We start from the raw sequence: 12,222 nt of genomic DNA, 5'->3' as shown, positions 1-12,222 counted from the left end.
CTGCTTCCTTGAAACTGCCCCACCATACACAACTCTCTGATACCTATCGGACAGCCAATCCTGAATCTAGTTGACCAATCTGACATCCAGACCGATGTGCTGCAACTTAAATATCAGCTTATCATGTATCACCCTGTCAAATGCCTTCGCTAAGTCTAAGAAAATGGCAGTATATGCCTTTCCCTCATCTATTGCTCTTGTAACTTTATCATAAAATGCTATCATATTGCTAAAACAAGAGCGTCCCTTCACAAATCCATGTTCATTCTCACAGATAACATTTCCCTCATCTGCCCAATGCTGTATATGGGCCTTCTCTACTGTCTCCAAGATCTTACTAACTACTGATGACACACAAACTGGTCTATTCTTATGCATTGGCACTATTTAACCTTTCTTTAATTCCATAGGCATCTTTCCAGCAGCCAGACTTTCATTGAAAAGCCTGGTCAAAGGCGTCAGTTCCCTAGCACATTCTCTCAAAACTCATGGTGAAATACCATCCAGTCCCATAGCTTTACTGACATCCAGAGTACTCAGTATTTGAAACACACTCTCCTCCTGTACCTCTAAACATTGAACCTGCACTATCCCTCTAGCATTAAAACTGACTCCTCCAGGATGAAATACTCCAGTAAAGTGTTCATTGAACAGTTCTACTATGATGTCTGCTGCATCAGTCACTCTATTCCCATTTTTATCCCACAATATCATTCTTCCACAGTTATTTGTCCTCCTACTGGCCACATATCTAAAAAAATTCTAGGATTTTCTTTGGGTCTTAGGGTTAATCTCCTCTCATATATTCCAGGTTCGTCTTCCTTACCATACTAGTTACTCTTCTGGCCTGTGTCTTATATTCTTCATGCATCTTCTCTTCTCCTGTCTCCTTATATCTCTTCCACAGCCTCTTTTTCGCATGCAATTCCGGTTTAATATTGTTTGTCATCCACTTTACTCCAAATTGTGTCCTCTTGTTCACTCGTGGTATACAACTTACCATTGCTGATAACAAATATTCTTTCATAATTTCCCACGCACTAATGATATCCCGGCCTTCTAATTCCTCCCTCCATGAAACTTCCCCAAGTTGACATCTAAGGCTATTATAATCATCTGCCTTATAATTCCACATACATTCCAGTCTCTTTGATACTCCTGCATATCTATTCATTTTCCAAGTCAAAACCATGTGGTCACTCTCTCCAACTGGTGGGAGAGATGTCATCTCAGTTATTATCAACTCTTCTGATGTTATAACCAAATCCAAAACTCTTGAACCTCTTGTTCCCTCTGTTACATGTTGCCTAAGACATTTGTCCCTCAAGAATTCTAGAAATTCCATTCCATTATTTCTACATGCATCTTCCTCTCCCCAGTTTATACTACTGTAGTTAAAATCTCCCATAACAATCATTCTTCTTGCACTTGCCAAACTCAACTGTCTAAACATTTCCTGGTCCCTATCCTCTGTACTCCTGGGTCTGTAGCAACACTCCACTAAATATCCTGTCTTGTCCACCTCTACCTAACACCATATGCTTTCGAAATCATTAGTGTCACTGCCTTCCAAAGTCTCCACTCTTAGAGGACAGGTCATCACTTATCATAAGCAGTACTCCACCACCACGCTTTCCCCTCCTATCCTGCCGAAAAATGCTGTACCCAGCGATTTCTATTCCTGTTATTATATCCTCTTCTGTCAACCACGTCTCAGTGATCCCAATAATTTTTGGCCAGGCTGATGCTATCTGCGCCACCAATTCCTCTCCCTTATTTCGGACACTCCTGGCATTAGTATATAGCATATAACTGCCATTGTTTCTATACCCAGCATTATCCCCTCTAGACTCCACTGGGCTCGGTGTTACCTGATGTCGTCTCCCTTCTCCCAAGTACCCATTCCCACAAGAGGCCACCCCCTGCTACTATCCTACCTGGGACACACTGACTTCAGAACAGCAATCTCTCCAGATGCCTACATTCCTTCCTCATTCAAATGTAAGTGGTCTCTTGCATCTTGCATACAATTCCTCTCTTTTCACACATTCTAGCTATTATGTCATTCAGTATTACCGCTTTTCTGCTCAGTTCGTCATTATCATATATGCAACACACACACTATCTTTCCTCTCTGTGTCTTCTTTCGTACCACCTCAAGCAAGAATCTCATATCTCTCACTGCCCTATTTACACCACCACTCAAGTCATTTGTTCCCACCATCACAATCATCTCATCCACCCTTTCACCTCTCTTAACTGCCAAAGCCACCCAATAAGTAAGCCAAAAGTCATTAACTGTTTAATTATATGGGGATGTAATTCACTATAAAGTTGAATGAATTATATGATACCAGATTAACTGGATTTTACTCCCATCCTTGACTTACTTGAGTGTTTTGTCAATTTCTGGGGCTAACATTGTTTTTGACAGCATTTAATAAATGGATTATGAATTTTGATGATTAATATTTAAACATAAAAAAAAATTAATTTTCTACTAGAGTGAGTTACTGCCTTTCATTTAGTTTGCTGTATTATTCATTTTGGACTTTGTAGCTTATTTTCATGGACCAGATCGAAGATGTGTGTTCTGATTATGTACAAGTGAAAGGTGAGCAATGCATTGTACTAAAAATGAAAGGTGAAAGGGAGCGAGATGCTAAAGTGGTGCTAACAAATCCTGTAAGTAAAAAATTTTAACATGCTAGGCTTCTTTTTTTTTTTCTTTTTAATAATTCTAAATTTTTTGATCAGTGGTTAACTTTTGATTAGAGAGAATAACCTTTAAGTCAGCTGGATTTAGTAGTGATCAGATAACTAACTCCATAACGAATATTGTTTAATTTTGAAAGCATACATGTGTGATGAGTGTTGTTAGATGCTAAGCTACTTCATCTCCATCATGCAAATGCCATTCAGCACTTGCTTTTAGATCTTTACTCAAGGTGTTCCCTTCCAGATATTTTGAAGCTGGCCAAGTTACTTCAAAGATTTATTACTATACTTTCCTTTTCTTGTAACTTGAAATTACCTGTTTTCTTTGTTCCTCAAAAGGAATCTTTAGGACTTACTGAATGATTTAGCATCATTTTAGGTGTTAGATGAGTTTCATCACCTCATGTGAGACTACAATGGAAACTTGAAAAAGCAGGTTTATGTTTGGTCTCTGGAGTATGATTTCTGAATTATCTTATCCTTAAACAACCCATTATGCTAATGTACTATTGGTTAATAGGTTAACAACCCTTTATGGATTGGTTGCACATTAAAAAAAATACTGAATAGCTCATGAAAGACACGAGGAACTTTTTCTAGGTATTTTGAACTTGAGTTAGCCAATCTCAAACAGAAGTGGCAGTATTCTGCAAAATAGACAAAGCAGCCTGATGGTACAGACAGTTATGATGTGCCATCAAGTTGCTTTGTTAGACACATCATTTCATGATGCCTCTGCACTAATTTTAAACAAACCAACAGAACCATACTGAATGATATCATTGTGCTCGTGTTTGCACTTTTTATCATGGTTTATGTCAACATGTTATTATTATTTTGTTATTATTAGATTTATTTTATATTAGAGTGGATAGGAGAGGAGGGGGCATGCTGCTAATGATACTGGATGACTTAAATCCAGTTAGAGTTGAGACCTATGAATGTAATAATACTACTAACAATATTTCATGTGGCAGTGAGTTTGAAGCCATCTGGTGTGAGGTGGAATCTAACAAGACAAATTACATAGCGGGATGTTGCTACAGACCTGGTGGATCGGTTGCTGGTGATGAAGAAATGCATCACCAAATAGAAAAGATGAGTACAAAAAGAGTAATCATAATGGGAGACTTTAATTATCCAAATATTGATTGGGTAGCAGTAGAATCTCATGAGAAGAATGAAAATGCATTTATTGAACTGTTGCAGGACAACTTCCTCAAGTAACATGTGACAGAAGGAACACGAGGTCAAAGAGTGTTAGAATTGATTATAGTGTCAGAGGGCGTTTCAGTTAAGGACGTAACTGTTCTGCCTCCAGTTGGTGATCATACGATATTCATGCGGACAGAGATCATGCGGTACTCACTTGGGAAGTGGCTAAGTTTATGAATGTTTCATTGAGAAAAGGTTATGTGATGAACTACAAAGCAGGAAATTAATACTAACTGAGGAGTATACTGAGTTCAGTGGAATGGGATCGGTTGCTGGATGGAAAGAATATCGACAGTGCATGGGAAGCATTTAAACAATACTTAAATGATGCATTATCAGAATGTGTCCCGAGAGTTCAAAGAATAAATAGAGTAGGAGTCAAATGGATGTGTAATTATATTAAGCAAGAGATTCGTAAGAAAAGGACGATGTGGAAGGAATCCCGTTTGCATAAGGATGACGTCCGTTATGAACATTATAAGCAGCAGGCTAGAATAGTCACAACTGTTGTATGGAAAGCAAAGTCTGATTATGGAAAGAAACTGGCTCTGCGTGCTAAAGACAACCCACAAAAATTCTGTCGATATGCTGCAAGTAAAAGAAAGAATGAATATGAAAGAATATCTCTTCTAAATCCAGATGGCGTGAAGGTTACAGATGCAGAAGAGGTTGTTCAGTTAATGAGTGCCCATTTCGTTAAAAGCTATCGACCTGGTGAACAAAACATTGAGCTCACTGTTACCTCTTCACTGGATGAAGAAATGCAGGTGTGTGAGGCCAAGGTATTAGAACTATTGCACAAACTGAATAAGAATTCAGCAATAGTGACTGATGGAACATGTGCTAAAAGAGTGTTCAGCTGAACTGACCATGCCTTTGACCAGGATGTTTAATATGAGTCTCAGAACAGGGAAGATTCCGCAGGAATGAAAGGAATGTACGGTTATTCCATTGCACAAGGGTTGGTGCAAAGACCAATGTATCCAATTATTGACTAATTAATATCTCAGGAGTGGTGGTGAAGATTTTGGAAAAACTGGTTACGGCCCGCATTCAGAAATGGGTTGACAGTGAATCTCTACTTTGCAATGAACAACATGGGTTTACTAAGGGAAGGACATGTTTTAGCGACTTGCTCACATTCTATAACAATGTTGCCATTGAACTAGACAAGGGGAATGGATACACCATGATACTTTTGGATTTTGCTAAGGCTTTTGACAGAATACAGCATGGCAGACTGCTGCATGAATTGGAGAAAATGGGTTTGGGTTATACAATATTAGCATGGATAAGAAGATGGCTGACTGACAGATATCAAAAAAGTGGGATACAGGGGAACTGAGTCTGGATCAAGGTTCATGGTAACAAGTGGTATACCACAAGGATCAGTGCTTGGTCCAGTTATTCAATCTGTACATTAATGATATTGGGAAGGATTTGACAGGTGACATACAGTTATTTGCTGATGATGCAAAGATAGGTAGGGTAATCAGGAATGCTGCTGATATGCAGTCTTTGCAGAATGATTTGAATAGGCTGGAATTGTGAGCATGGGAAAATGGGTGTCAGTAAATGTAAAGTCATTCACTTCGGCATGATTAGATATCCAATGTCGTATTATATTGATGGGATTAGGCTAGAAGAAACTGATGAGGCTAGGGATCTTGGAGTGTTAATAGATAGGAAGTTGAATTTTTTTGGGGGCCATGTGGCAAAGATTGCAGATACAACTCAAAAGATAATTGCAATGCTGAAACGAATGTTCACATGTAAAGATAAGGATGTTATTTTGCCTCTTTACAAGGCCTTGATAAGACCTCACTTGGACTATTGTGTGCAGGTCTGGTCTCCTAGTTTCCGTTGTGATTCTGATATATTGGAGAGAGCACAAAGGAGAGTATTAAAAATTATATCAGGTTCACATGTAAAGATAAGGATGTTATTTTGCCTCTTTACAAGGCCTTGATCTCACTTGGACTATCGTGTGCAGGTCTGGTCTCCTAGTTTCCGTTGTGATTCTGATATATTGGAGAGAGTACAAAGGAGAGTATTAAAAATTATATCAGGATTCTAGAATACTGATTATGAAGACTGATTGAGAATTTGTAGACTGCAGACACTAGCAAACAGGAGAAAGAGGGGTGATATGATTTAGACTTACAAACTTCTGAAAGGGTCATACAGGATTTCAATTGATCGAATTGAAAAATTCCATCTTTGGAAGCTGAGAATGAAGGTCGCCAAGATGGGTGCGAGGGCTAGATTTTTCTCTCAGAGGGTGATGCGTGATTGGAATGGATTGCCATTGGATGTTGTGAGTGCAAGCAGTGTGAATGAATTCAAGAATAAGTATGATAGCTGGTGTGTGTAGTATGTGGCCTCCCTCGATGAGTCTATGACTCCCTCCAGGTCTCTCTTAATAATAATAATAATTATTATTTTTTTTTTAATTACTGGACTTTGTAAAGGTATTTCATAGAATACCACATCGAAAACTATTACAAAAGTTGGAGCAAATGGGAGTAGGTATGAAGCATGGGTGGGGATGAGGGCGGCTGACAGACAGAACCAGTGAATAGTATATGGCGGGCTGGAATCTAGGAAAATGAGAGTGAGTAGTGGAGAGTACTAGGGACACTACTCTTTAATTTGTATATCAATGATATAGGGAAAGATTTAAGAGGGGAAATGCAGTTGTTTGCTGATAATACAAAGCTGGGAACAGCAATAATTGATAAAAGTGATGTAGATATCCTACAGGATGATTTAAATAAATTGGCATTGTGTGCAAGGAGGCTGTCAATTTAGTTTTGCAAAATGTAACGTTATGCACTTCAGGTTGAAAAGATTACATGATGATCACATTGAATATATTTTATAGGAAATTGATGAGACTAGGAACTTGGGAGTTAAATAGTGGACAAAAAGTTCAGTTTCAGAGGGTATATTGCAATTTCAAAGGATTACTTGGATGTGTTGAAAAACACTCTAACAAGTAAAGATAGGGAGGCTTTATCTCTCTCTCTTTATAAGACTATGATTTAGTTACATTTTGACTACTGTGCACATATTTGATCACCTAGGTTTTTTGGGGATCAGAAGGTAGTGAAGAGGATTCAGAAACAAGTGACCAAGCTGGATGATAGGTCTGCAGAATGCTCCCTGTGAGGATGGGTTGAAGTTGTGTGAGCTGCAAAGTTTGGTTATTAAATGGAAAATAGGAAACATGATAGAAACTTATGTTATTAAAAGGGGATGCTATAAAATTAAGACAATGGAAATTTTTCAGTTCATGACAAATGGACAGAGAACTAGAGGTTACCCCTAGAAGTTGTTTAAGAGTGTGATTAGAAGGGGTGTGTTGTGGACTTTCAGCTTGGAGAGTAGTGAATGAGTGGAATGGATTACTGGAATTAGTTGTAAGTGCCCTGGCAGTGAATGAGTTGAAGGAGAGGTATGGTAGGTGTAAAGTTAGTATAAATTTCCCGCAATGAGTCTTCTGACTCCATTGACTGGCTGGCCGAGTGGTTAGCATATCCACTCTCCAGCCAATAGGCTGTGGGTTCGAATCCTGCCATGGGCATGGATGTTTGTGTTGTCTGTGGAAATACTAGTGGCGGTAGATGGCGTTGGTGTAGTTGCAGTCAGTTGGTGGATTGATTGGTTGAGACAGAGTTGTAGAGCAGGTGCCCTCCCTCGATGAGTCTTTGGACTTCTTGGAGATGTCAAATAATAATAATAATTGAGATATCCATATAGTGATAATAACGATAAGAGAATGAGTTTGACCTTGAACTAAAAATTGAATTCCCACTCAGTGCTGTTTCATATTTATAGCATAGATGTCATCAATTATAAAAATATGAATTATTAAATCTTTTTTGTGGTATTCATATTTAAGACTAATAAAATTACCTCTGTATTCTTGTTATTTTTATTATTTTATTATTAGTAGTATTTTTATTCTTGCACTATTCCAAGTTTACAAAAAAATTACAATAAATTTTGAAAATGGCAATTGTATTGCTATGCAGTAAGTAGTGTTTTGTCACCTTTCTACTCTTTGCTCTTGTTGCTAATGAAAGATTCTCGTGCTTATTTCAAGGAAAACACATTCAGTCATATGTAGCTAAACAGTAGTCATGCATTTCTGAAAACACTACATTAGCAGAGGCAAAAATTATATGTGAAGTATAGGAGTGTGTTACTAAATACAACAAAGGCAGAAATTTTTCAGATTTAAATAATGCTTTTATTTAAATCTGAAAAATAATTTATTTTTATTTATTTTATTTTATATTAAGCAGTGACGGCTAAGAGGAAGGCAAAGCAGAAGTGGGACGAGTCAAGAGTGGAAGAGGATAGAGACAATAAGCGAGAAGCCAAGAGAGTTATTGCACAGGTGAAGGCCATGGCATATTAAGACCATTATGATCAATTAGAAACAAAGGAAGGACAGAGAAAGATTTATCGATTGGCAAAATGTAGCTTCAAAGGACATCGTACATGTGCGGCAGATCAAAGATGCTGAAGGAAGAATATTATGGAGGGATGTGGACATAAGAAACAGATGGAGAATATACTTTGAGGGACTTTTGAATGAGGAAAATGCGAGGACTCACAGAGAAGATGGGTGGCTTTCTGAGGGGATGGTGCAGAACATCAGTAGAGTGAAAGTAAGGAGGCCATGAAGAAGATGAAGAATGGAAAATCGGTGGGCCCAGTCAGGATTCCAGTGGAAGCATGGAAGGCTCTGGAGGAAGAGGGAATTGACCTGCTGTGGAACCTGGTTCATGAATGTTTGCCAACAGGAAAATATACAAGAGGAATGGAGGAAAAGTACTCTTGTCCCCATCTACAAAGGTAAAGGGGATGCACAAGACTGCAAGAATTACAGAGGAATAAAGTTGATGTCCCAATGAAAATCCTAGAAAGGATTCTTGATGGAAGACTGAGGAAGGAGGTGGAGATTGCAAAGGAGCAATTTGGCTTCATGCCTGGTCGATCGGTCACAGATGCTATCTTTGGGGTTCGACAGATGATGGAAAACTTTCAAGAGAAGCAACGGGAGCTACATCTGGTATTTATTGATCTGGAGAAAATGTATGATAGAGTGCCAAGGCAAGAAGTCTGGAGGTGTCTGAGGGAGAAGAAGGTACCGGAGAAATATGTCAGTGTTCGAACCTGCATGGGAGTGACAGAAAGTTTTTCAGTGACAGTTGGCTTGCATCAAGTGTCTGCATTAAGTCCGTTCCTGTTTAATATTGTGATGGAGGTGGTGACGGAGAAAGTGAGAGAAGACGTGCCTTGGACTATGTTGTATGCGATGACATCGTGCTGTGTGTAGAATCAAGAGAAGAAGTAGCAGCCAAACTGGAAAGTTGGAGGAAAGTACTGGAAGAGAGAGGTATGAGACTGAGCAAAGTAAGACAGAGTATATGTGTTGCACAGTGGGCAGCGGCCAGGAGACAGATCTGGAGCTGGAAGGAAATGTCATTAGGAAGGTCAGTGACTTTAGATACTTAGGTTCAGCAATGAAAGAGGATGGCGAGGCTGAGAAGAAAGTGGGATGGAGGAACTGGAGAGAGATGGCTGAAGTGCTATGTGATAAGAGGGTGCCAATCAATCTAAAAGGCAAAATTTACAGGACAGTAGTGAGACCAACTATGACGTATGCTTTGGAAAGTGTGGCCCTGAGGAAAAATAATATCAGCAGGATGGAGGTTGCTGAGATGAGAATGCTTAGGTGGATGTGCGGTGTGACCAAAAAGGATCATCTGAGAAATGACTATGTAAGGGAAATGGTGAAAGTTACGAACTTAGGAGCAAAGATACAGGAGGTAAGGTTGAGATGGTTTAGTCATGTGATGAGGAGGGAGGAAGAGTATGTGGGAAGAAAGGTCATGCAGATGGATGTGTAGGGGAAGAGGAAGTGTGGATGACCAAAGAAGAGATGGAGGTGGAGGCATGTAGCACATTTCTTTTTACTACACAGTTTTACTCAAAATCATCACTAGAAATTTTATCAGAAAAATGGATCATTATCTGATAAAATTTCTAGTCAATGAGTCATTTGACAGAAACAGAATAAACAAAATCTTTGTTATTAAAGCTCTCTGATAATAGGACCTCTTCATTCATGTCAGTTAGCATTTTATTGTAGCAAATTTTGTTCTGTTAATTTTTGCAGTTCCTCATTCATTAGATTTGTTATTATAGCTATCTAATAATGCCTGGAAAGGCAACTACATTCAAATTCAGTTGATGCACTATATTTACAAGCTCATTCCTAATAGCATCACTCTCAAGTTCAGATCCAGAACATTCTACTCACTCTTTATCATTTTTCCAAACAGTGTTAAGGCACTGTTGCAAAACTTCCATCTATGCTCTTTTCAATTTGTTGATTACATTCTTGATGTCACTTCTTCTTCTTATTGTGCTATCTTCTATCGAAGGTCAGTGACCATCTTGGCGAACAAACTGCGCTCTTGTGCTAATCTGAGCAGTAGTGCACTGCTCTTTCCTGTCCACATCTTGATGTTGTCAAACCGTGATATTCTTTTTCTTCCTCTAGTTCCTTTGCCACCAATTCTTCCTATCAAAATAGTTTGTAGAAGTTGGTATTTGCTGTTTCTCATGATGTGGCCAAGATATGATGTTTTTCGTTTCTTGATTATTTGTACAAGATGTTTAGCTTTGTCAATGGATTTTAAGACGTCTTCATTGGTAATTTTTTCTGTCCATGATATCTTTAGTATTCTTCTGTATAGCCACATCTCAAAGGCTTTGATTTTCTTGATGGTTGTCGCCTTCAATGTCCATGTTTCAACTCTATAGAGCAGAATAGACCACACGTAGCATTTCAGCATTCGGCATCTGACTTCCATGTTTAGGTCTTTATTGCAGAATAATGTTCTCATTTTCATGAAGGACTGCCGTGCAACTTCAATCCTTGTCTTTATATCTATTTATGGATCCCACCGTTCATTAAGCCAGCAACCAAGATATTTATATCTTGACACTTGATCAATATTTTTCCCATTGAGTGTCAGTTTCATTGATGAGGCTGGATGTTTGCTGATGATCATGTATTTTGTCTTGTTGATGTTTATATTTATTCCCATTCTTTGGCTTTCTATGTATACTCTGTCAATGAGTTTTTGGAGATCCATAATATTATCTGCAATTAGCACGATGTCATCTGCATATCGAAGGTTGTTAACAATCTTTCCATTTATTGTGATTCCCTCTGAACATTCTTCCAATGCTTTTTTAAAGATTACCTCTGCATATATGTTGAACAAGAGTGGTGAGAGCACACATCCTTGTCTCACTCCTCTTTTGATGTTAATATCACTGGTGGTAATGTCTATTTGAACAGTAGCTGACTGATTCCAATACAGATTTGTTATTAGTCTTATGTCTTGTTCGTCTAGCCTTATTTGTTGAAGGACTTCTATTAAGTTAGTGTGTCTGACTTTGTCGAATGCTTTTTCAAAATCTATGAAACACATAAAGACAGATTTCTGTTTTTCTATGCATTTTTGTATCAATATTTGGGTACAGAAAAAGGCCTCTCTAGTACCAAAACCATTCCGAAAGCCGAGTTGTGTTTCACTTAGAGTTTATTCACTTTTTCTATAAATACGATTCTGAATTACCTTCAAAAATATTTTTAATGTTTGGCTCATTAGACTAATAAGTCGGAAGTCACCACAGGAATTCGCTTTGGGTTTCTTTGGGACAGTGAATAAATGTAGATTTGAGCCAATCTGATGGAAATTCATCACTTTCATATATTTTATTAAATAGTTTTTCAAGAAGTTTGATGTTATCTGGTTCTATTAATTTTAAAAATTCTGTTTGCACACCATCTGGTCCACTGGCTTTTCCTGTTTTACTTGTTCGTATAGCATTCTCTATTTCGCTTTTTATGATTGCTGGTCCTTGAATGTTATCTTTTATATTTATAGGCTTCTGTCTAGTATCATTGAAAAGTTCTGTTACATATTTTACCCAAATCTGTGCATTTTTCTCTTCTTCTAGAACTATTTTTCCATTTTCGTCTCTTAGAGACACTATTTGCTTTTTCCTCAGTTTTCCAGAAATTTCATTGATTTTCTTATACAGATTGAAATTATCATGTTTCTTCTGAAGGAGTTCAATTTCAGTACATAAATTTTTCATCCAATTTTCCTTGGCTTCTTTTATTTTTTTTCTTGATGATGTTATGTGTTTCTGTATACCTGGCAAGGTCTTTGTTTTTGTACATTCTTCTTATAT

The 12,222-nt window shown here is 38.0% G+C and overlaps 1 protein-coding gene across 1 annotated transcript in view; it reads left to right on the top strand.

Annotated features, from left to right (window-relative positions):
- Gprk1 (G protein-coupled receptor kinase 1) overlaps nt 1-12,222 on the top strand; it is a 598,843-nt gene that overhangs the window by 531,342 nt on the left and 55,279 nt on the right. Inside the window, exon 19 of the mRNA XM_090400057.1 lies at nt 2,560-2,685. Within this exon, the coding sequence (XP_090256183.1) occupies nt 2,560-2,685 (126 nt within the window). The remainder of the gene's footprint in view (nt 1-2,559; nt 2,686-12,222) is intronic.

This window comes from Typopeltis vanoorti, chromosome 11 (assembly GCF_054136105.1).
Source record: "Typopeltis vanoorti isolate ZY-2024b chromosome 11, IOZ_Tvanoo_1.0, whole genome shotgun sequence".
Classification (NCBI taxonomy): domain Eukaryota; kingdom Metazoa; phylum Arthropoda; class Arachnida; order Uropygi; family Thelyphonidae; genus Typopeltis; species Typopeltis vanoorti.
This window is presented reverse-complemented; position numbering and strand designations above follow the sequence as displayed.